The sequence below is a fragment of the Cornus florida genome, unplaced genomic scaffold, assembly GCF_030987335.1.
Source record: "Cornus florida cultivar Cherokee Brave unplaced genomic scaffold, ASM3098733v1 CherokeeBrave_3.0.0_Hap2_Chr09, whole genome shotgun sequence".
Classification (NCBI taxonomy): Eukaryota; Viridiplantae; Streptophyta; class Magnoliopsida; order Cornales; family Cornaceae; genus Cornus; species Cornus florida.
The window spans coordinates 60,541,902-60,567,989 of NW_026775579.1; the positions used below are offsets into that span (position 1 = coordinate 60,541,902).

General features: G+C 37.0%; 2 protein-coding genes across 2 annotated transcripts; one reads left to right on the forward strand and one right to left on the reverse strand.

The window, feature by feature from the left end:
- The first annotated feature begins 334 nt into the window (after positions 1 to 334).
- On the forward strand, positions 335 to 18,383 carry LOC132274059 (KH domain-containing protein HEN4-like). Its single transcript, XM_059775215.1, has 9 exons — positions 335 to 424; positions 3,442 to 4,187; positions 4,820 to 5,287; positions 5,419 to 5,670; positions 5,905 to 6,252; positions 6,518 to 6,594; positions 6,718 to 6,829; positions 17,748 to 17,905; positions 18,055 to 18,383. The coding sequence occupies exons 2-8, from the start codon at positions 3,483 to 3,485 to the stop codon at positions 17,889 to 17,891; spliced, it is 2,106 nt and encodes a 701-aa protein (XP_059631198.1). The 5' UTR covers positions 335 to 424; positions 3,442 to 3,482; the 3' UTR covers positions 17,892 to 17,905; positions 18,055 to 18,383.
- A 2,234-nt stretch (positions 18,384 to 20,617) lies between these two features.
- On the reverse strand, positions 20,618 to 25,710 carry LOC132274060 (amino acid permease 6-like). Its single transcript, XM_059775216.1, has 7 exons — positions 25,528 to 25,710; positions 25,189 to 25,422; positions 24,727 to 24,820; positions 24,364 to 24,578; positions 24,076 to 24,218; positions 21,701 to 21,928; positions 20,618 to 21,128 (listed from the first exon to the last, which is right to left on the reverse strand). Exons 1-7 carry the CDS (start codon positions 25,628 to 25,630, stop codon positions 20,706 to 20,708), a joined length of 1,440 nt encoding a protein of 479 aa, XP_059631199.1. The 5' UTR covers positions 25,631 to 25,710; the 3' UTR covers positions 20,618 to 20,705.
- Between the last annotated feature and the right edge of the window lie 378 nt (positions 25,711 to 26,088).

Sequence of the window (26,088 nt, forward strand, 5' to 3'; positions counted from 1 at the left end):
GAAATCTAAACCCGAGTTGCAAGTCCGAATTTAAAAGTAAAAAGATGGATTGTGCTTGGATTGAGTAATTAAAATTGAGTGAGTTGAACTCAAGTTATACCTCAAACTCGTCCAATCCGCCTGAGTTGTAGCCCTAGACTTTCATCTATCCTTTATTTTTTTCATTCTACGAAGCATAAAATTAATTCAGATCACGAATAAAACTCATTTTCGAGTAAGCAAGAACCGTTTGAACCGGGTTAGCGTAGGCCGGAAAGTAAAACCTTCCCGGTTCGCTGCTCAATCCGAGTATTCATATAAAACCCTAACTTCAAGGGTTCCAACTTCCATTCACAGTTCCCTCTCTTTTGCGAGACGAACTGAAGGAAGGCAAGGCTCAATCGAGATCGAGAGCAATCACAATAGTCTGTGACCTAGTGAAACCGTAAGCCATCTTACATGTCTCTCTCTCTATATATATCACACACTTTCTATATATGTATATATATACGCACAAATGCACGTGTATGTGTGTTGCAGTATCAAAATCTTAATTTTCTCTGTTGTCGTCCTCGAAGCTCTTTTTGCACAATCAGAATTGAGCTAGGAATAAAAAATGATTGTAGATGGAATCTGTATTAGAGGATGACGTGATGCAATACTATGATTTTGTATTTGCGTTTTCGTTTGCAAATCTACCAATTTGATTTTATTGTAATTTGATTTTATTGTGGTTGTACTTCTATTGGGTTGTTCAATTTACTTTAGTCAATGTAGTTATTTCATTTACTTGATACATCTCCATATTGTCCATTTCATTTACTTGATACATCTCCATATTGTCCTTACATTTACTTAGTATTTATCGGTTAAAGCAATTAAAAAGGATAAAAAACTGTGTAGAGCTGGTGATCTAGAAGATGTTTTCTGACTTTATAGTTTCAAAAGCACGGTCACAGACCAAAATTTCCCTAATTCAACAAAAAGAATAATCATACAAACTGCGAAACAAGAATTTTGCTATTTCACAATAATCAACTTACTCAACGAAACCAAATCAAACCTTGGTTCCAACTTCAAAATCCATGCATTAGCGGACGAAATCCTTGACATGCGTCCTCATTAAAACATTCCGGGTTTTCAAATACCAAATCTGAACCACAAACTAGACATTCCAAACCTAATCGCGAGATCTAGCATATTCCTTTCAAAAGTAAATTTGTACAGGCATTGGGAGTAGGGCAGCAAACAAAGTGAGCCGAGCCGAGTTGAGCTTTAGAAGGTTTGAGCTTGGCTTGCCAAAGCAAGGGAGGTGCTCGTGCTCGTCTTGTGGTAGAATGAGCTTGACTCGTTAGTAATCTAGCAAGCTTGGGCTCTGCTCGAGCTTTTTATTTATTATTTTTTTTTTATACACATATAATCTCAATTAAGATGTAATATGTTATAGGAAAGTTATTTTGTATACTATACAGAAGTTCATAATTTTGATGTCAATTTCATATACATGCACACACAGATTATAAATACACGCACACCTGCACCTATATATCCAAAGAAATTCTTGTATAGAATTACATATATAAATACCTGAAAGTTGGAAATTTTTTTGGATCCTCCACCTTTCTCCATTTGTCCATCACATCTCCCCTAGGAAAATGCAAATGACTGTCATCAGTATTAGGATATCAGGAATGAGAGATGAAGGACTGGAGGTAGAAGGCTGTTGTTGGCTGCCAGAGAAGCGACATATACAAATGAGGAGAGGGGCCAAAGCACAACAGATGACAACGGGATAGGATTATGACTTCTTAGTTGTGGATGCATAGGGTCTTTAGTTGGATTGGTGAAAGAAACATAGGCCATTTTTGTTGGGCTTGTAATTGTATTTACAATATCTTTAACATATGGGCTTATATATGTGATTTTAATGAGTCTTTTTTATTTTTATTTGACTAATCTTATACTAAAATAAAACCAATCGTGAGCAGACAAGCTTGATCACGAGCCAGCAAGTTGAGCAGAACATTGTTTGAGATTGGCTCATTTATTCAACAAGCTCAAAATTTGAGCTTGAACTCGGCTTGTTTAAGTTCAAGTTGAGCTTCTAATGAGCCTAGGCTGAGCTGTTCATGAATAGTTTGGCTTATTTGTATCCCTACTTGAGGGTCACTGCTTGATGCAATGGCAACAACTCAAAATTGACAAGCACTGAGATGCAAAATCTAGTTTGAGAGCAGTAACTTTATGCAATCATTTAGTTCACACCAATAGAGAACTCAATTTTGCAAAGATATTAAGGTAAACAAAGTATTAAAATTGTAGATGGGTTTAACCTTTTTTTCTCCTTTCTGGGTGTGGTGGCATTAGGGACACCATAAGGGCATATGATACACGAAACATTAGAAATTTAGAGTACTCTTGTCAATAGTGGTTCTTTTGTTACTTAAAAAAAAAAAAAAAAAAAAAAAAAAAAAAATTTAGTGGTTCTTTTGTTGGCTAAAGTCAGTAAAGTTTTATTAATGTAGAATATATAATGGTTCATAGATGGATTTTCAGTTGGAATATAAGAGGTTTGGCAGCTACAATTATTTTTTCATTGTCTCACTAGATTTTATGGACATACAAATAAAGGGCATTACCCAGGCAGGGTTGGGAGGGATATAACTCAAGTCAAACCCAACTTTTGGTATTTCACAAAGTGTTTACTTTTAGGCTTGAACTCGCTTTTACGGCTAAATAATATAGTACAGTATTTTATACACTCAAGAAAACTTGTCAGGCAACTAAAAAGTATAAATGAACATTACTATCCATTTTGGTAAACAAAAAGTGACTTAAAATGTAAACATATGCTTTTTTTTTTTTAAAAAATAAATGTAACTGTAGCAGAGTCTTGTGATGTGCAGAATGAAAGAAAACATTATTTGATCAAGTTAATCAATTAATTTTTGACCTTTATCATCGATTAAGCAGTTCATAGTACATGAAATATTTCGATAAAGGATCATGCATAATCATGTCAACTCTGTGCTACGAAGTGGGGTCAACATCAATGTTAGCAATGCACCACAAGATGGGTCCATCCCCCCTCGCAACACTTTGTATTTTTATGGTGACCTTATTTCTATTCATTTATATCCAAGACGAGTTAGGATGTTCTAAAATTTAGAGAAGATAAAAAATAGATGAAAACTTAAGTTGCTGCTGTCTAACCTGCATTGACCACTGCGGCTTTATAACCTGCATTGACCATTTTGGGTATGTTGCGTAAAGAAGGAACATATCTCAAGCATCAATATTTCGCCAATGAAATACCTTTTTGGAAAACTGTTGTGCTCTAATTGTTGATTGGTCTGTTCAGTAAATGGGGTTTCTGGTGAGTAGGAGTGAAATACTTATTTTTCTTTATTCTTGTAAACCTGGTCATGAATATTCAACTCATTCTCTAAACATTCTTTTCAGGAATAGCTGTTTTGTTCAGGTTTGCTATAGTTTCTGTGAAGATGTCAGTTCAGTTAACTCCTTCCAAGAGACCACATGATCGTAGCGTTAAAGAGCCAAATGGTAAAAGGAAGTGGCAAAAATCAGCAGGTTCTATTTCACAGAATGTACCATTGAAAATCTCTCCTGGCAGCGCGGCTTTCCGTGTGCTCTGCCCTGCTTCCAAGATTGGTGGTGTTATTGGAAAAGGTGGCCGCATCATATCACAAATACGTCGAGAAACTGGTGCAAAGGTCAAAGTTGAGGAAAATGTCCGCGGAAGTGATGAGAGAGTAATCGTTATTATGGGTTCTGACAAAGAGAATGAAGTTGACAGTGAGCGGAGCAATGAGGATGCTGAAGAGACTAATACAGCTGAAGAGGTTGATGATGCAAAAGAACGTGGTGAGGATGATGAAGATAAGCAATCTGTTCCTGTAGAAAATTTGCGATCTGATAAAGGAACTTCATCTGTTGAGAAGGCTCTCTTTCTTGTTTTTGAAAGAATAGTTGAAGGAGAATTAGAGACGGACGGAGGGGATAAAGAAAGTGATAGGTCTTCAACATTTGTTTTGAGGTTACTTGTGCTCTCTAGTCAAGTGGGCTGCCTTCTAGGAAAAGGTGGCAGCGTAATCAAGCAAATGTCATCTGAAAGTGGGGCACAGATTCGGATTCTTCCCAGGGACAAACTACCTTCATGTGCATCTCCTGCTGATGAACTGGTTCAGGTAATTTTGTTTTCTGCACCCTCAAGATCAAATATCATTCATTGTTTGCAATGTGATCAGCATTAATTACCTGTGTTTCAATTATTTATGTTATTATTGTGTTTCATTTTTTATGTTGCTCTGATATGCAAATGTTATCAATAACTCGAGAAAATGCCGTAGTGATGAATTGGGTTCCAATGGCAATTCCAGCTACATCATCACCACCACCGACAAAAAGGGAGGGGGACTCTTTGTAGTCCTCTAGGTTCTGAAAATAATACCCGTTGTTAAATATGAGAACTCGGTATTTTTTGCTAATTGCTACTACTTTGTTCATGATCCACCTGCAAGATGGGAACATGATCAAAATATAGAAAACGGAAACCAATCACTTATGCACTTTTAACCTTTTAGGTTGACCAGCTGCCTGCTTGGGCTGACTGCTCGTTAACATTGTTTTGAGATCCTCACCTCGTTGTGGCCTTGTTCTTAGTCTTACAAGCTTTAGTCTCCCAGAGGATATTTAAGTGTACAACTAAGCTACACTGGCCTCATCATATATGTGATTGTTGTTTGTGGGCATCTTTTATATTTATAATGCTGTTGCATAAGGTTTTATGTGCCTTTGTATTTCATTTTATTTTTTGCAGGTTACTGGTGCACCAGATGCAGTTCGGAAAGCGCTTCAATCTGTTTCTCAACAACTTCTAGAGAATCCACCTCGCGACAATGACACGTTTTCTGGCAATCCTAGTGGTCCATCCTCTCATTCCCATGGCAATCCTCTTTCTAGGTCAGAAGTACACCCACCACCAAATTATCCTTTCCCTGCTCAAGGAGCACCTTATGGTACTGGGCCCCGTAATGGTGCTGATTACCATTTAACTACCCCGCCACTGATATCTAAATTTCATGAAAGTGGCATTCCCGGCCGTGTAAATTTATCTCCAGATATCCTAACCTTTCGGTTAGTGTGTCATGATGAGGTGGTCGGTGGTGTAATTGGAAAGGGCGGAACCATAGTTAAATCACTTCAGCATGAGACTGGCTGTGAGATCAAAGTTCTGGATGGTGTATCTGATTCAGAGGACCGCATTATTGTCATATCTGGTCCAGTGGTATAGTTTGACACTTTGATCTTGCTTAGATATGCTGAGGTTTCTTGTTGTGTATTCTCTTGCTCACCAATTTTAGTTATTGATACAAGCCAAAGTATGTCAATGCTGACAATAAAATTAAACTAATGCAGCACCCGGATGATGGGGTATCTGCCCCACAAGATGCAGTTCTTCGTGTGCAGTCCAGGATATTTAGGGCTTCATCTGATAGCAAGGAGAAACCTATAGCAAAAATTCTTGTCTCCTCCAATCAAATTGGTTGCCTTCTTGGCAAGGGAGGTAGTGTTATAGCCGAGATGAGGAAGTCAACTGGGGCTCATATTCGTATATTGGGGAAGGATCAGCTCCCTAAGGGTGCTTCAGAAAACGAAGAACTAGTTCAGGTGTGTTCTTACATGTGCAGGTCCTTAGAGTGTGCTTCTATGTAAACATGATGAGGCTAAAAATGTTATAAATACCTAATTACCATTATAATATTGTTGGTTACTTGATTGAATTATAATTCATTTTAAATTTACGTTCCTAGTTTAGTATGACCATGTAATGTAGAATTTTTGCTTGTGTATTGGTTTCTCCGTGCTGTGTCTCTTATACTTACGAGAAATCTATTATGACAGATAAATGGGGAATTTGAAACAGTTCAAGAGGCTCTTATGCAGATAACAACTAGGTTGCGGAATCATTTCTTCCGTGATGCATTTCCTTCTATCAATTTTCCTTCAAACCCTGCCTTTCCAGATCAAGTATCTTCATTTCCTTCATACATGGGAAGAAGGGAATTTTCACCTCCAGGAATGTTTTCCAATCGAGGCCTATCATTTCACAAGTTTGACGCTGTTGGTGGCCTGCCTCCACATGGTGCTTTCCACCTACACGATGAGCGCCCTTTTATGCACAATATTCATGGACCAGGCTTCCCCCCTCATATATCTGAAAGAACATCTTCAGCTCCGTGGGGTCCTCAGGTTCAACCTGTTAATATGTTTCTTTTGGAGCTAAATTTACAAGTTCTGACTATTAGCCAATACATGTATCTCTTAAGTGCTTCTATTTGGTTTCTATTTCAAGTTATGACCATATTCTCCTTGGGTTAATGGTTGCATTCGGAAACATCTTTTGGGACAGGATGAGAATGTTGTGCAATTTATGGACTATAAAGAAGCAATTAATCTGGTGTTTTTTTATTTGAATTGTCATGAATTTAGTTGTGCTTTCAAAACTGTTTTTTAGGGGCTAATTGAAGGTGGTGGTCCAATAGGCTTGCCGGACTATGCAGGAGCTCCCCAACGAAGAATTGGACTTGGAGGGTTCGTACTCCTTAGACTTGTATATGTTTTTGATTTATTACTGTCCCTGATATTTAATGTTAGCTGAAGGAATTACCATCATTCTAATTATACATATGTTTGTGTGTGCGTATATATATGCAGGGTAAGTCATCAGGCTATTATCACAAACACCACTGTGGAAGTTGTCGTTCCTCGTTCTCTTGTTCCTGCAATTTATGGAGAGGATGGTGGATGCCTGCAGCAAATTCGTGAGGTATACCTTTTGACATGATAATCTCTCTCTCTCTCTCTCTCTCTCGTGCGCTGTCAAGCACTCGCAGTCCCACATCGGACATGAACTGGATGGTTCTGGGCATATAAGCCGGTACGGCCCTTCTTCCCATCAAATGTGGCTTTTGGGTTGGAAATTAATCCATGATACATGGTATCAAAGCCAGCCCACAGCGCCACACAGCGGCATTGGTCCCCTGTTGCATGTGCCTCATGCGGAGGTGTGGGTCCCCCTTGCAAGGGAGCAATGGACCTGACAGGAGAGCCTGTCATGGATCAGAATCCCTCGGACATGCACTGGAATGGTCCTGGGCATCCGGTATGGCCCCTCCCATCAGCTGTGGCTTTTGGGTTGGAAACCAACCTGTGACAGCACGCTTGAAAAGAGAATATCTTTCAATTAATAGCTTCTTGTACATTTGGGGAAGCAACGCCTCTAATGTATTTTAATATAGTAAATTTATTCTAACTGTGTTTCTTATGAAATGCATATTGGAGTGTTTGTTCTGTTGTACTTGGCTAATCCATCAGCTGCTGTAGTGGCTTGTTTATTTAGATAGTGGTAATTGAATTCATTGTAACTTCTGGGTTTCTGCAGTCTTGTGTTTGTTCCTCTGCATATGTTATCGGTAATATTACATTGAACAACCTTCAATATCAAGGTTACAACCGTAGTCACACAATTCGCGTCTGAGGGTCACGCTCCCAAGCTCCGCACGCAGATCGGCAGATTGGGAGCGAAATCGTGCAAAATTCGCGAACTTGTTTTTCTCAGTTTGCAAACTCGTTTTTCTGAATTTGCGAACTCGTTTTCTGATTCACGAATTCAATTCTTGAAACTGCATGATCATATTTGTTCTTCTCTTGTGGCTCTTGCCCCTTTACTAGACCGATTTGGGCTTTCTTGCAGTCCAAATGCAGATTTCAGGTCGCTCATCTTCCTTGGCAGAACTTCATCAATTGAGCATCGCACCACTGGAGAGGTCAAAATATGCAGAATTCAACTAACAAACTAGTCGTTTTCACCGTTATCAATTGGATCTGTCTTCACAAGGAGACTCATCCACCGGAGCAGGATTGAGCGTTGGAGGCTTTTCCTCTCTCGTCTGGAATGTTGTTTAGTAACTTTAGTTGACTGAACCAATTATAGCCTAGGGTTTTCTAGACTATATAATACTGTAATTGTCTTTGTCTCTTAGACCAACCGTGGATTGGGGTGGGCTTTTGGCATGACCATCTGGGTTTTGGGTTGGGCTTTAGGCACAGCCCTTTGTTTTTGTTCATATTTTGGCTGGGCTTTGCCCTGTGTATATTTTTAATTCATCAATACATTACAGGCTTTACAGCTTATCTTCCAGTATATATATATATATATATTTTATATTTTAAAGATGTTAGACTTTATATTGCACACAATTATTTAATATATTTACTACTCCATAAAATTTATTTAATCAAAGTAATAATAACTAAAAATTTGATTATTTTTGAATAATTTCAGAATAAAAATAACAAAATATAATATTTAATAATTAAAAATGATAATATGTTAAGTGAAATAATTACATAAAAATAAATATACAGACGCTCTCACAGCGCTCCCGCTCTCAACTAATTTTAGATTTTGCCGCTCTTCCGCTCCCGCTCTTGCTTCCGCATTATGCGACTTAGGTTACAACACTGTCTTGAAAGTGTTTCTTCAAATATCTTGTTGAAACACTGTTACCACTTACCCCGGAACCTTGTGAAGTTTATTTTTTGTAGGATAAATGGTTCCTTTTTGGTAACAAGGAACTGTTCTAACTAGACGACCCATGTTTAGGACGGATGTTGTTACCATTGAATGAATGCTAATTTTTACCTGATTTGCTTTTTGCACTCGAAGATCTTTCTGGAAAATGCTGAGAGCTAGAATTCTGACGAGCTCTGCTAACAGCATGGTTGAAACCCAAAATATATACTGTCAAGCCCCCAAAATTCAAATACAGGGTCATCTAGCCCCTACACAATTACACTTAAAGTTAGTGCATGACCTCAATTCAACTCCCATTTCCATCCACCAAAATATATTAAATAAATAATATCTCCAATATGAAATATCAGTCATTATTATGAATTCCACAATAAACCAACATCAACCAACAAAATCTCATCTCTATTACATGGCCATCCTCACTACGTAATCGCTTATGCCAGGAAAAAAACTAAAATAGCAAAAATGGTAAACTAAATGTTTCTAGATCATTGTGTGTCTTCTCCACGTACCAACTCGGTGTGTACTTGAAATGTTAGAAAGGAGAGGTGTGAGCTTGGGAAAGCCCAGTAAGTAACTTTCTAGCTAACTGACAAAAATCCTATACCTCAGTAGTTAATATATTTATATTAAAACATTAATTATTTAAATAGAACAATTTATTAGTTCTATTATTAATGAATATGGTGACAAGAATATGTATAAGTTTATAACAACCAGAGATAAGTCATCAACCATCAACACTTTAAATTCTGTACTCAATTCAACATCGTATAATCAACTAATCACTAGCAGTATGCAGTCTAAGTGCAAGTTCAAGACATAAACTAAAATATGAACTGTCCATCGCTATGGCTAACTCTGAGCTTCACACTGATTAGAACCTCCCTCTAAAGTCGTACACAACAACCATAATCCATCAAATACGAGAACACTAGTCTTTAAATACCACAGGTACAACTCTTCAATAATTATTTTTTATTACAAGTAAAGTAAATTTCATTAAAGGCGCTTAAGAGGGGAGTGCTCCCAAGAACAAAAGATGCCCACAATGACACTATAATTTCAAACTTTCCACAAAATCCAAAAGAATATCCATAGATGTACGATTCGGCCCACTTACTCAATAAAAAGAGGAGAAAGTATGTTAAATTTGAGAGACCAAATATGGGATTACTCGTCCTCAAAGTATCTTTTATTCCTCTCATGCCACAAAACCCACCATAGACAAAAGGGAGTGGCCCTCCAAATGTCTCTTACTCGGCTATCCACTGAACACCCTTTCCAAGCCTCTAACATATCAACCGTGGATCCTGAAGCAACCCAATGCACACCAAAAGCAACCAAGAACATAGACGATACATCCCTTGCCACGGGGTAGTGCAACAAAAGATGGTTCACAGATTCTCCCGACTTCTTACACATGTAACACCAATTCACCATGATTTAAATTCTCTTTCTTAGGTTGTCGAGAGTGAGGATGCTACCAAGAGCAACAAACCAAGTGAAGAAAGCCACCTTTAAAGGGGCTTTAGTCCTCCTAAGAGCTTTCCAAGGGAAAGTGGAACCTAGATAATCCATAAGGCTTTGGTAAAAGGACCTGACCTCAAAGACCCCACTCGAGTTGCCCACCCACACCATCTCGTCCATACCCACGCCCGCCGCCACCTAGCTATAGATCAAACCAAGGAAGTCTATGACCTCCAAAAGCTCTCAATCATGGAACTCTCTACGAAACTGTACATCCCAAGTCAATAATGGTCAGCAACCAAAGCATGCTTGTTCACAGAAATTCTGAAAAGTTGGGGTAGTCTATGAGCTATAACAAAGTCCCCACACCAATGGTCCTCCCAAAAGCTGACACGTCTCCCACTCCGAACTGAATACGTTTGGAGAACTCATCCCATCCTTTTCGGATGCGTTTCCAAGAACCCAGAGCTGGCGATCTCACCTCCCTAGACTGCCATCCTTCATTTCATTCCCCACAATGGCATGCAATGACACGCCTCCAGTGCTTAGTTCTTTCACCCCCCAAATCTCTGTAGCCATTTACCCAACAATGCCTTAAACTGCTTCAGGTTTTGGATCCCCAAACCTCTCTTTTTAATAGGGGTGCAGACTCTCTCCCAGTTGACCAAGTGGTATTTGAATTCATCTCCCATGCCTGGCCACAAGAAATTCCTCTGCATCTGTTCGAGTCTTCGAACCATCGTCGTAGGCATTGGGAAGAGAGACATAAAATAAGTAGGAAGATTCGAAAGGGTGCTTTTCATGAGAGTAATCTTTCCCCCTTTTGAGAAGTATTGTTTCTTCCAACCTGTGAGCCTCCTCTGAAATCTATCTACAACCAGATTCCAAATCGAAACCCTCCTTGTTGATGCTCCCAAGGGTCGTCCCAAATATGAAATCGGGAAGAATCCGACACCACACCCCAAAATGTCGGCTAACTCATGAATGTGCTTCTCCCTATATTTATCTTCAGCCCAGAAACAACTTGAAAGCAAGCCAGAATGCATCTCAAATGTCTCAGCCGGTCAACACTAGCATTACAAAAAACAATGGTGTCATCCGCAAAGAGCAAGTGAGAAATGGCCAATTGATTGGGGTATATTCCCACCATAAAGCCTTGAATGAAGCCTGGCTCCTCCGCCCCTTTCATTAATCTACTAAAAGCCTCCATAACGATAATAAACAAGAAAGGTGAGAGTGGATCTCCCTAGCGTAATCCTCTAGAGCTAGCAAAGAACCCCACTGTTCACTAGGACAGAAAGCGTGCAGTCAAAATACAATGATAAATCCATGTCCTCCATTAGTGCCCAAGCCCCATCATCTCCAACAAATACATCAAGAAATTCCAACAAACATGGTTATATGCTTTTTCGATGTCCAATTTGCACACAATCCCCAGATCTCCGCTTCTGGATCTACCCTCGATGCACTCACTAACAATTAGCACCGAATCCATACTTTGGCGCCCACCAACAAAAGCATTTTGAGACTCCAAGATCACTCCATCCAAAACCCTCCTGAGACGAATGGCCAAGGCTTTTGCAATAATCTTGTACATGGAGTTAATCAAGCTAATGGGTCTGAAATCCTTGGGCCTCAATCCCTCAGAAAAGAAAGCACCAATGGCTCCCATCACCTGTGTCTTCACCACCTCCCAATTCTGTTTGAAGAAAGCTATCATGAACCCATCCGACCAGGTGCTTTGTCCCCACAACTCCTCAAAGCTTCCACCACCTCCTCTTCCCCGAAAGGTCCCTCAAGCCACTCTCTATCCTTGCCTGAGATTGTCGTAAACACGAGACCATCAAGCAAAGGTCTCCAGCTAGTAGTCTTCGTAAAGAGCTGCTCATAAAAGACACGAACTCATTCTGAATGTCCTCTCTGTTTACCATATCCCCATTAAAACAGATTCTCCCAATGTGATTTCCCCTTCTATGGGCATTTGCAAGCCGGTGAAAAAACTTTGTATTCTGGTCACCTTCTTAAAGCCACAAAGCTCTATATTTTTGTCTCCATGATATTTCCTCCATCTCCGCTATATTTCCAAACTCAGACTTGCAATCCTCCCCTCCGACCCTCTTCCTATCCAAATCTGAGATTTTAGCCAGAAGTCTGTTCTTACGCCATTCAAGGTTGCCAACATTTCCTTATTCCAGGACTTGATGTCTCCCTTCAGCCGCTTCAATTTGGTTGCAAGTTGGAAACTTGGGCTGCCCCTAACCTCATACCCAGACCACCAGACCCTAACCCATGGGTACACCTCTTAACTCAACCCATGTTCTTCCTTCCTGTGGCCTGGAGAGATCACAACTCAACTCAATACATATCGCAGTGATAGGGCTCATACACAACTATACCCAATTCACTGTCAGTGGTGGGAAAGGATCACAACCTTGACCAAAATCATTTTCAGCAGTTGGAGTGGATCACAATCTCAACCCAAAGGGATGCTTACCGTAAAACCACTGCTTGAGCTTACTCAGCTCATAGAAAGGATCACAACCTTAACCAAAATCGTTGTCAGCAGTTGGAGTGGATCACAATCTCAACCCAAAGGGACGCTTACCCTAAAACCACTGCTTTGAGTTCACTCAGCTCGTAGAATTGGCGCACCAATGAAATTCGGACTTGTACACAACCCGTCTAATTCCACAAATCTCAACCATTGACCACAAACACCCCCACCCCACATACCCCAACATGCACACCCCCATGCGCGCGTGCCCTATAAGTCTAGAACTATTCTAAATACTATTTCTAACCAATAAACCTAATTTAAGGATAGTATCGTACCTAGATGATGTAAACTATCTAATCTAGCTAGGTATAGGTTTCATGACCGAGCTATTTAAGAATAATTCATACTCTTGGGTTTAGTGCCTAAAAGTGCTACTTTTCAAACTAAATAAATAGATAACTAGTCTAAACGTCATCGGAACCTAGGTTTTCATGTGTATTCTGACTTAAATAAGTTAATATTATTTAATTACAATTTTTCATACAATAACAACCAAGCCTATTCCCAATACTTGGGGTCGGTTACATGTTTCCATTTATCTCTATTTGAGGTCATAGCCTCAGTCAATTCACATGCCATCATATCTTTCTTTACTAACTCTACCCACATTAACTTTGATCTTTCCTCTTCCCCTAGTATTTCCATCAATGTGGACTATGTCACTTTTCCTAAAATGGATGCACTTAAAGGTTTTCTTTGCACATGTCCAAACATCTTGCCCGATTTTCTCTCATTTTTTCTCCATTTGCTGCTACTCCAATCATCTCTCGAATGTGATCATTTCTAATTCTATGCTTTCTACTCTTACTGCACATCCATCTCAACATTTGCATTTCTGCCACACACACTTTATGAAAATGTTGTTTCGTACCTGCCGAACATTTGATACCATAAAGTATGGCTTGTTTAATGGCTGTACGATAGAACTCCCCTTTCAATTGTAAGGGAATACACCTATTACACAATATATTAGATGCACTTCATTTAACCCATCTTGCCTTGATTCTATGGTTAACGTCATCTCCAATTTCTCCCTCATTATTAATAATTGAACCTAAATAATGAAAACATTCACTTTCTTAATTAATACCTCTTGATTCTTAATCCTCACTACAACCTCATTTGTCTTTATAGATTTATTAAAGTTATACTCCATATATGCAGTTTTATTTCGACTTACCTTAAACCCTTTTGGTTCTAAAGCTTCTATCTAAATCTCCAATTTGGCATTAACTCCTCCTCCAGTCTCATCAAATAGCCCAATATCATTGGCAAATAACATACATCACAGAATCTCATCTTGGACATGCCTTGTTAGTTCATCCGTAACCAAGGCAAAAAGGTATGTACTTAACGCGGACCCTTGTTGTAAGCCTACAGTAATTGGGAATTCACTTGTTTCTCTTACAAGCGTTCTAAATATAGTCACACAACCATCATACATGTCCTTTATTGTGCAAATGTGTGCCTTGGTGACTCCTTTCTTTTCTAAAGCCCTCCATATTAGGTTTCTAGTTACCCTATCATAGATTTATCCAAATCAATAAAAACCACTAGTATCCTTAATAAGTAGACAGCCTCCATCATTGACCTAGCCAGCATGAATCCAAATTTATTCTCCTACACTCCCATCTCTCTTCTTAGTCGCCATTCACTCTCTCCCAAAGTTTCATGGTGTGACTCATTAATTTAATACCCCAGTAATTATTATGACTTTGTATGTCCCCTTTGTTTTTAGATATAGGTACCGGAATACTTTGGCGCCACTCATCAGGCATCCTCTTAGTTGTTATCTTATTAAACAGTTTTGTTAACCAAGACATGCCAACTTCTCCAAAATACTTCCACACCTCAATAGGAGTACCATCGGGTCCTAAAGCCCTCCTCGATTTCATCTTCCTTATGGCATTCCTAACCTCCCACTCCTTCACTCTACGGGAAAATATTTTATCTCTAACATATTCTTCTAAGATTAGACTTCCCATATGGTTGTCATTTAGCAATTTCTCAAAATAACTTTTCCATCTTTCTATAATTTCATTGTCTTATACTAAAACCTGTGAAACTTCACCCTTAATATATTTAATATGGCTAAAATCTATAGTTTTCCTTTCCCTTAGATTAGCAAGTTTATATATTTTCTTCTCCCCATCTTTTGTGACCAGTTTAGAATCGAAATCGTCATATGCTCTATGCTTTGCCTCACTACTTTCTTAACTTCTTTATTTGCTTTTTTATATTTGCCAAAAGTTTCACTATTTTTATTTTTTTTTGCCAAAAGATTAGACTTCCCATATGGTTGCATTCCCGTTTCTTGTTCATTCCACCACCAAGTGTCTTTAATTAATGGTCCCGTTCCTTTTGATTCTCGTCGGACTTCTTTTGCTACTCTTTTAATATATTCCACATGAAGTTTGTTTCATTTTCTACATCCCATGTTGCTTCTTTTAACATCCTATTTTGTAAATAATTCTACATTCTCCCTTCTTAAATTCCACCACCTAGTCCTTGGGTTTATGGTTCTCTTTCTCCTTTTAGGTTGTCCTTTTATACATAAATCTAAAACAAGAAGCGTAATTAGAAATTTCTGAAATTTTTAAATATTTATTCTTAATTTCCTTAATTTTTATCCATTAAATGCATACAATAATTATTTAATTATTTCGGGTGGGCCCAAAAGTGGGACCAACCGGTTGGGCTCGGTGAGTGGACTCACCCGCCAGAACCGTCTCACGCGCCACAAGCGGGCACGGGTTTGCACATGAGCTGGGAAGATCATCTTCCTCAGTTTCATACCCAGCAACCCGGTTTTTGCGATTCCGCCAGTTTTCGTCCATCAAATCCACCCCCATTTTTTTTTTCTCTTTCTTTCTTTTTTCTATTCAATTGCCCATGCCTCAAACTATCTATAGGGGTAAAAACCTCAAAAAACAATACTCTAGTTTAGTCACACAACTCATGTAAGCTTTCTAGGGTTTTCCTTCTCACAACAATATCCGCGACAAATTACACCAATCAGAAGCATTTAATCCACATGTACATACTATTAGACATTATAATCATCTAACCCAACCATCGATTTACCCCAAACTCATCCCATGTATAAAGATTTCACACTAGGGTTTATGTAATTCATATGCTATACATGTATTTACACTTGTATACATATACATATATATACACTGTTATACATGAAAATCATTATATTCACATTCTGAAATTGACTTTAACATGTACCGATGAATTATTTAAATATATTTCTAATACAGATCTCATGTTGCCCAAGAAAAAAAAAAAAAAGATCTCATATTCATCATATTATACAAAACCATATATGCATATTATTTTTTTGCACGTATACAAATTTAAAGTGCTTTTCTCTTTATTAAACTATTTAGATTTAAATTCTACATATTACTAAGACATGAAAATCTTGGTAAATTAGTAAAATCACTTACCTGGTAACATTACAAATTCTCTCCATCTCCTCTAATTCTCCCTCTTAAGATTGCAAGATGATTAGTAGTATAACTTTAGGGCTTTGTGGAAAACTCTATCTCTCTCTCTCTCTCTCTCTCTATATATATATATATATAATCCCAATTCAAATGTAGTTCTCATACTGGGATTAAAATTGTAGTTTCCTTATCCATACAGAGGGGTTTGGATTGCCACCCCGGTAGTAGCAGGGTGGCCCGATTGCAACGAGGGTGTTGCGAGTTTGGGTGGGGGAGAATGTTAGAGGTGTTCCACATCTGGACCGAATGAGAATTGAAATGGGTATAATGGGTATAATGGGTGGGTAAGCAACACTACCCAATACCTTAAGCTTTTGGATCAGCGGGCAAGCGCCCACCCGTTACGCCTGGCCTCTACTTGGAGTCTCCCAGCACCAATGTCATGTTTAGGAATACGTATTTGATTTTTTCCAATATTTAGATTTAAAAATTCATCTAAATTTTGTTCAAAGTTTTATAAGAATTTTAATTTTAAGCTACAGTTACAATGCTGCGTTCAGATAGAAGGGAAAGGAAATGAGAGGATAACATTAGTAATGAAGTAAAGAAGAAAACGAATTCATAGTTTTCTTTTTGTTTATTATTATTATTATTATTATTATTATTTTGATATGTGAATAATAGTTTTAACCTTCCTTTTTATGTTTTATTAATTAAGGAGTGAAAAGAAAAGGAAAAATAGTGACAAGGCTTCAATGTGCTTGGTAAAAAAGAGTGTAGGCAAAAGAAGGAAATGGTTGTTTTTAATTTGTAAGTGGCAAGGGTAGGACATCAATTCACTTGTAAATGTAACTCTCTTATCTCCTGCTTCCACGTCTTTCCAACTTTAAAAGGATAGCCAAAACACTATTCAAGGGATGAGGCTCTCCGTATTCCATCCCATTCTTTTCATTTTATTCCTCGTTTAGAACAGTCATGAGATAAGCTCTCCCTCCTCGTTTCTCTCCTTTCCTCTCTCTCGATCTAGACCATGTTAAAGTCTAGCATGTTCATTCCTACAATCTTTATTTATTTATTTATATATATCATCCAAACCGAAGGTTTATCTTTCATTCGGTTGATATCCTAGAAAGTGAATTTTGAACAGCCCTACTGTAAAAACAGTTTGTTTTGAAGAGCTTTTTAAGCAGTCGTAACCTGTACCATTAATGACTTCTACACAAGTTAATGACTTCTCCCAACTTTTTAGTTCTTCCAGGATTGGGAGTCCCAATCTTTTCGATCAATGCAATACTTTTGTCTTCAGGTTCCATCCCCCCCTCCCGCTCCTCCTCCTTGCACTTCTGATTTTCACGGACAATATTGTAACCTTATACTGACGCATTTCTTTTGTCCTTTCTTTCCACCACAATAAGTCATTAATCTGTTTAGTTCTTCAAAAGTTCCAATTCTTTATAGGCTTATGGGGATCGGTCCCAGTTGTGCACTGGCACATTGCATTTCTAGCTAGACGTTGCTTTGATTTTGAAGACAATATTACAGATATACTTAAAGGTTTGATGTACCTGATGAACGAGTATCACATATGTTTTATTGTGAATACTCCTTATCCTTATCCAATAATGTGAGCACTACTAATATGGTTCTTTATTTATTTATTCAGATTTCCGATGCAAAAATTACCATTACTGATCCCAACCCTGGAGCAACAGAAACTGCAATTATAATATCCGGGACACCCGAGCAAACTCATGCTGCACAGTCTCTTATTCAAGCGTTCGTAATTAGTGAGAGAGAGGGCGCTTGATAAATTTTTGTGAGGTAATGCTCAGTGTACTTTTTTATTTTGCACTATATTAAAGGCACTTTTATAATTAGAAGGGGCAACTAATACTTCTATTATCACACAGTTATCAAGAAAATTTAATTTAGTGTGCCACTTATTTTTTGTTTGAAACTTGCTACATCAGCTGAAGATTGCGATGATGGAGAAATGAAGGACTTCAGCTGAAGATCGTGGTGTCCAGAAACCCGTACTTGTTGTTTTGCAGTTTAAATGAGTACCAGGTAATTGATATTTAGTAGGGACAGGCTCAAGTTGCAGAGTAATCTGAGCATTCATGGGAAGCATTGTTATCTGTTGTATTTGATGAGTTATCTGAGCAATCAAATTGTACCTTTGGTGGTCATGAAATTCTAAAAAACGAATGCTTTTGACTTGTATATTTTGACTGGGTGAAGAATTCTTATTGAGTGGGAAGGGAAATTGCATTCAATGGGAAGGGAAATTGCATTTTCACATGCTCACCTGTTAAAGTCATTTGTGTTCATGCCCATACATCTATGTGAAAACTTTCGCGCACAGCATAAGATGGGGCTTCATGGTGTTATGAGTGTTAGGTTTCCTGTTAACTTATTCCCTGGACTCCGGTTTGTAGCTTATTCAATTCTCTTTTTATTTACAAATCTTTTACCGAGTAAGATCCAGAACGTGCATAGAGATTCTGATTTTCTTCTCCGTTTATGTTCTGTGAAAGACTTCCCGCTGAAATATAAACGAAGCTTCTCTGGGCTAGCAAAATAGGGGCAAAACTAGAAGGTTTTTTTTTTCCTTCTTGATGGGTGGCCCTTCTGGATTGGTTTTGTTTCTGCACCGCCTTTCAGTATATGAAGGATGGTCCTATATCAGGTTGAACATTGGGACTCTGCATTTATTATCCTCCGTTTCAAAAACTTGTAAACTAATCTCCAGATCACGAGTCATTTTTGAAGCGTGTGTAACCATGTTTAAAGCCTGCTCTTTTGTTGTTGTAGCGGAGGGTGTTTGTTTATGTTCTCTCAGATCATCATTTCCTTCCGGATGCTCTCACACCACCAAAATACAGAGTAACCGGGTAAGTTCAACTCCGCCGGATCTTTTCCGAAGTTGAATACTAGACTTCAGCATCATGTCGATAGGTCTTGTGTCAATGCAGCTATCTCGTGGAATAATTAATTTTTTCTTTTCCTCACGGAGTAACTAGTTTCCTCTCTATGGACAACGTGACTCCCAGAAGAGTGTCTGAAACACTCTACCTAGAATAAACTCTCTGCAATCTCTCAGGTCAAAGAAAAAGAATTGTCCACAGTTGCACATAAAATAAATGTTTATGTGCTTCCATAATGAGTTTTCATCCATAAATGGGAGCTTATTTTCTTATTCTCAATTTCTGTCCTATGACTACTTTTGATGTCCACCCAAAATATGTTGCAACTTCTTCGACAAAGTGTTTTCTAGTCGAGCAAAGAATTAAAAAAAAATAATAATAATAATAAATAAATAAAAAATCTTTTTGGGCATTTGGAATTTGTTTTTCTATGCAGTCCTGGAGGAAATTTGTGGCATGGATTGAAGTCAATGCATTGATATGACAACTGCCTGCAATCCATAACTGGGAAAATTCTACGATATCCGGACTCTCTCTCACTTGATGGATGATTCAACGGCTGGGAAATCCCGATGCATTGTAAAATTTCTCGTTAGAAAGTTATGGTGGGAAGCCCTACATATTTCAGATTCAAATGAGGAATTGCGTCCAGACATCCTTACTTTACCACTGCTGCAAATTTACAGTGACAGACCCACCACTTACACGAAGATCTCATTCACGGTGACTCATCCACAGTCATCTAGATTGCAATTTTTAGTTGATATTAAAGAATGCATACAAACAACAGACTTGTATTGTGTTTTTAGTTTAAGGGTACATACAAGTGTGGTTGAATGAATGAGATTGTGCTATGTCACACTTCCCTAAAATATATTTCAGAGAGTTGCATGAATCAATCGAAATACAAACACCAGAGCTGTATTCGATTCTCAATTCCCGGGAAGGGTACATACAAATATAATTCAATGAATCGGACTGTGCTATGTTAGACTCTCCCAAAATTTATGCCAGAAAATCGGGGAAATTTCAGAAGCAATGGTCGGGAGGAGATAGACCAAAATCTCCTTATCTTATGTTTCAAAGTATTGAATTGATGGTTTTTCTAATCCTAAATTCAAGGCGTCAATTCGGTATAGCCAAACATGGCATCAATATATATATATATATATATATATATATATTGGGATTATTTGGTATACATAGAGCTTTGGATCTTTATTTACTATTTCATGAAGTCAAAGTTGTAATATTTAAAAACAAAGTGAAGTTAACCAAAAAACCTGAAGTGCACATGAAAAAAAAATTGTTCACAAGATGTGGTACTTTTGTGAACAAGAGTTGTATTTACTTGTTGCAAAAGTGGTATATGAAAATAGTAAGGATAGTTTGGGCAAGTGAACAATGTTTTCTCATGTCCACATATGTATATTTCGGTAAATCCTATTTTTTCAAAAGATTAGGACTTTGAATTCATAAAATGGTAAATAAACTCCATGTTTACGTGCTAATCCCTATTTTATTTCCTATAATTCCGAGTTTCCATGCAAACTGCAATTCTCTGACCGGAGAAACATATTGCAAGAACACACACACACACATTCGGTGATATAAAATACATCCACACACAAATTCATTTTTATTAAAAATATTACATTTTGCATTGTTTTTCAACAAAATAGGGTTTAAACAACTCATTGAGTATTGAAGGGCTTGTATGTCTTGAGATCCTGAGAGAGTCCCTGTATGGAGCCTGCAGCAGCAACAAGCGACACCACCAAGCAAGTCCAGCTCAGTATTTTCAGCCATATCCATGTGAATGAGTACTTTGGTATTTTCGTCTGCGCAATGTGCATCTCTATCGGGAAGTACACCGTCAACGGATAGAATGAGGCTGCTCCGATCAGTCCCACGAAGTCGTTGAAGAAGGGAAAAATCATGGCCACCACCGCTGTCACTATCACGTACGACGTTCTCCACACCAACCTCAAGAAGTTCACGCGGAAAACTCCCAAAAACGGAATGTCAACGCCGTACTCTGAGGTTACCAATTTGCTCTCCGGCCACCGCTTGTGGCAGCGACCCTCCACGAATGCGAATATAGGCTGGCAGAAAACCTGTGCATGGTAGTCCATTATTAGTACCCATAAATTTTGTTAAGAGGGGGCGCCATCGAAGTTTTTTCATAATTTTAGTGGGGGACATTTTCAAAATTTTACAAAATTTATAGGTACATAATGCAAATAAAAAAAAAAAATTAGTGGGGGCAGCACCACATAGGTCCGTGCCTGTCAATAACGATGTTAGTTTGAATTAAATTTTCTTTGATTCTAGACGTCAAATTTTTGTTGAGAGGGGCACCATCGAAAATTTTTTATAGTTTTGATGGAGGCATTTTCAAAATTTTATAAAATTTATAGGTACATAATGTAAATAAAAAAAAAATTAGTGGGGGCAGCACCATATAGTACCGTGCCTGTTAATAACAAATTTCATGACACTAATATCATATCATCGAACACAATACAAATGAATTATAATAAATTTAAGACATCAATTCGATACTCTTAAACATAACTTAAATTAAATGTGTTGCATGAGTGTTTGGATTGATATTACGTAAGTATTTAGTCCTCGATATAATGTGTTGCATTATCGATTTACAACATACAAAAGACAGGTGATTTACCTGGTAAGCGCCAATAAGGTGGATCGCGATGCAGACATTAGCAAAGTCGATTAGCCAGAAGGGTTCGTAGAAACCGAATCCGGTGAGAAAATTTCCCGGTGCTTTATTCCCGAATGCTCCATAGCCAACGCAACCGCATAGCATGTAGAAGAAGGTGGTGGTTGTAACTCCAGCGAGAGAGGCCCTTTTCATCACTTTGTTCTCAGCCGGATGTGATTTCAGTGTGTCCTGTAAATCCATTTAGAACCCCAATGCAAATCCATTTAGAACTCCAATTCAAGTCATGCACGTAGATGCAATAAAAATAACTTTCAAACATGTTAATTACATATAATTTAGGAAATGTTAAATTAGAAATTAGTGGGTGGTAAGGCTCTAAGTCGGGTTACTTAGGATAATGGGAAGCAACCCAATCACTAGGCCACGATAACGTTAGTAGAGTTTCAACTCTTTACAAGGGCAAATGGGTATAATTATATTTGAATAAATGAATATTAAGATCGGGACTAGAATCCTCGTTTTTCTTATAAGAGGTTATATCATTCAGACTATAAATCCATCGCGACTACTGATTCATTTGAACCTACTAACATAATGCACCTTCATTTTTCTTATGAGAAGTTATACCATTCAGATAATAAGTTCATTTGTAATTACAGATTCACGTACTAAATTAAACATATAACATTTGAAGTCGTCTAAATGTAATGTTCGAGAATTAAATTAATAAATATTACAATATTAGAGTGCCCTAATTTGTCATGATATATATATATATATATATATATATATATATATATATATATATATATTCTTAAAAAAAAGAAGTGATGTCATACTTTTATATTAAAAAATAACTTTCCTTGGTGGGTTGTTAGTATTGACCCCAAGAATGGTGTTAGGCTGTTGGTAGTTTCTTTTTATCATGATATCTTTTGGGTGGGACCGACATGACAATCTTGTAATTTGGACAGCATGGAACAAAAGATGAAAAAGGATGGTAGACAACAAAAGATAGAAGTATGGTACTAAACGATGTGCTTTCAATTCTTTGTGAAATTGCCAACACATTCAATGGCCCAAATTCTAAACTTTTGTGGTCCATCAATTCAGTGGTCCACAAGGAATCATTTGAAACACAATGCTTTACAATATGGAAAAAAAATAATAATAATAAAATTTATAAAAAGTAATAATAATAATACCGAGACATAATAAACTCCAATTTTCATTTGTTAGATTAATTGTGTGACAGTATCATGTATTCAATCTATAGAATGAGGATGAATTTATTCTTCTGCACGTGGTAGTGCGTTAATCGAGATTAAACATATTTATTCTTTTGGGAATATATTGGGGGTTCAATTTTAATATGATAATGAAACCTTAATCATTGTCCAATCGAATTCATAATATATATACATGATTTTGTTAGAATTCAATTAAATGGTCTATTTTGCTTTGGAACAAGTTCATGAGACAAATTAAATGGGTTGAAAGGACAAATTGATTGCAACTTTTATTTATATATTTATTTATAGTTTGATTGCAACTTGATTTGATTTGAGGGTGTTAAATCAGTCCACACACTTTTTTAAAGCTTAACCTAAACTAATATTTATCGGATTAATTACAAAATATTAGTACAATACTACTACTGCTACTTACAATATATATATATAAAGTACATAATAAGACCTAAGTTATATAATCTTTTTTAATAAGTGTCGTTCTCACGTTTTGAGTGAGTTCTCATACTCCGAGCATGTTTTCGTTCAAATTCTCTCTACTTATTACTTAATTTTATTATTTTCACGCTCTTAGCTTTCGTTTTCGTTCCCACTTTATGTGACTTAAACTAAGTTACGTTGATAAAATCAATTTAATTATATGGACTAGATGCATTGGAAGTTACAGTATGCCAAGCCGACATTAATGAAATGAGGCACACATTTCAATCATGTATCATACCATCAAATATATATATATATATTGCTCATACTAGGGACCGACATACATACACCGACATACATACACCATCCATAGTGCATGTTATTAACGTATACACATAAATATTATATATATATATATATATCTATATATATAGATGTTTTGCATTCATATTTCTTGGAGGGTTGATGATCTTGATAAAAAAAACATTACTCTAAAACAATTAGTAGTTATTTTCACCACTTAATTTTTGAAATATATATATATATATATATATATATATATATATATATATATATGCTCATACAATTCTACACACATATATACAAAAATAATAATATATCTATGTATGCACGTATGAAGTGGAGCTAGCATATGTATGTATGTGTGTACATATATATTTATATATATATATATTGGCTTGCCTGTATCTCGATGAGGACTGTGGAGTAAGCATAAGCAAATGCGATGTCTCCAATGGCTTGGAATGTTCTCCAAACCTTTTCAGAGCCTGACACGTCCACGCCCACTGCCACGCCTGTCAGGCTTGTTCTTACAGGCTCACCTCCTAATCCACATGCATGGACCACATCGAACTACATTAATTACAATATTAATGCTAAACCACTAACTACACCATCAATTAAATATACATACATATGTGTGTGTGTGTGTGTCAGTGTGTGTTTTATGATATTTATTACATTACGTACCTACAACTTTGGCTATGGAGAGTCCAAGACCAATAGAAGAGTAAGCAAAAGACATGATAGCTGCTACAATAGAGAGCCATGAGAGCTTGTGAAAGTTTGGTATTTGACTCAGGACGATCTGAATCACCGCGAAGATGCTCATAAATGGATAATTTGATATTGAACACTTCACATCATGCCCGTTCTTGTGAAAACAGTTTGACCTTTTAACGGCCCTGATTCATCAAAGAAAAAAACAAAATTTATTAGTTCAACAGTATTATATATATTACATTAATTAGTAGTCCAGATATTTCAAAATTATAATATATATATATATATATATATATATATATATATATAGGTCCATTATTGATTGCTTACACCATACTGATAGATGCAGTTATTGTGTATCCAATTGTCACCCCTACGAGATTACCATATTGAGCTATTCCACATAGCTGGACCTTCACACCTCCTAAGCACAAAAAAACAGCACAAAAAACCATTAATATATATTTGATGCTTTCAATAATAATAGCTATCTAGGTAGATCAAACAACCTCATTTATTGTTTTTCATAATATATTAATGTATGTATAAAATTACTCTTTTTGTTTTTCAAAAATAATATTCACCTAGTTCTAGTTGTAGTCTTGTTTTGTTTTAACTTTTTAAATAAGACAATTAATATGGAACAGCCTTAAATGGAAAAATGACTACTAATATTAATATTCAATGCATTTAAGCATCATTTCCCACTCTCCTAAATGTAATCGAATAAATTCGACTTTATCATACGGCTTGAACTGACTGACATAAATGAATTGGTCATTAATTGCGTACCTAAGTGGGCTCTAACAACTTCCATGTAAGTGTAGTTTCTCTTGCCGGTGACCGGATCAGGCGACCGGTAACAGTCGGCGAGGAGTGTGGAGGTGAAGTATGTGATGAAGGAGAAGGCCATGAGAACTGCAGGTCCGGCGACCCAACCCAACTGGGCGATGGCCCACGCCAGAGACAGAACCCCGGACCCGATCACAGCTGTTATGATATGTGCACTCGCTGTCAACACAGTTCCTGTATAATTCACACCATTTAGATAATTTAGATTCATCACCATACATACACAAAACAATGCATATATATATATATATGTATGTATGTACGTATGTATATGAGTACCAGTTCGTTTGTCACGGCCGTCGTCGTCGAAGTTCTTGCCAACATGACCATTTTCTAGCATCCCGGGTTGTTCTATGAACATGGTGGTCTTCTCCTTGGCCATTCTGCTCTCTCACTCCCTCAGTCTATATATGTGTGTCTTTGTATAAATGAGTCTCTCACTCCCTCAGTCTATATATATATATATGGGATAATACATTGGTGCAACTCGGATTGGATGAATTTTATCCAACCTACTAATGTGACCTAATAAAATTGTTAACAAGTATTAAAATAAAATTAATTTAAATTAGGAATCTTACTTACTTTTGTTTTTAGACATATACTTTAAATCCTAACTTTTAATTTTGAACACTAGTTTTATATTTATTAGACCACATTAACTTGGACAAATATTATTCGTATGAATGAAATGAACCTACTAATCTGACCTAATAAAATTGTTAACAAGTATTAAAATAAAATTAAATTAAATTAGGAATCTTACTTACTTTTGTTTTTAGACATATACTTTAAATCCTAACTTTTAATTTTGAACACTCGTTTTATATTTATTAGACC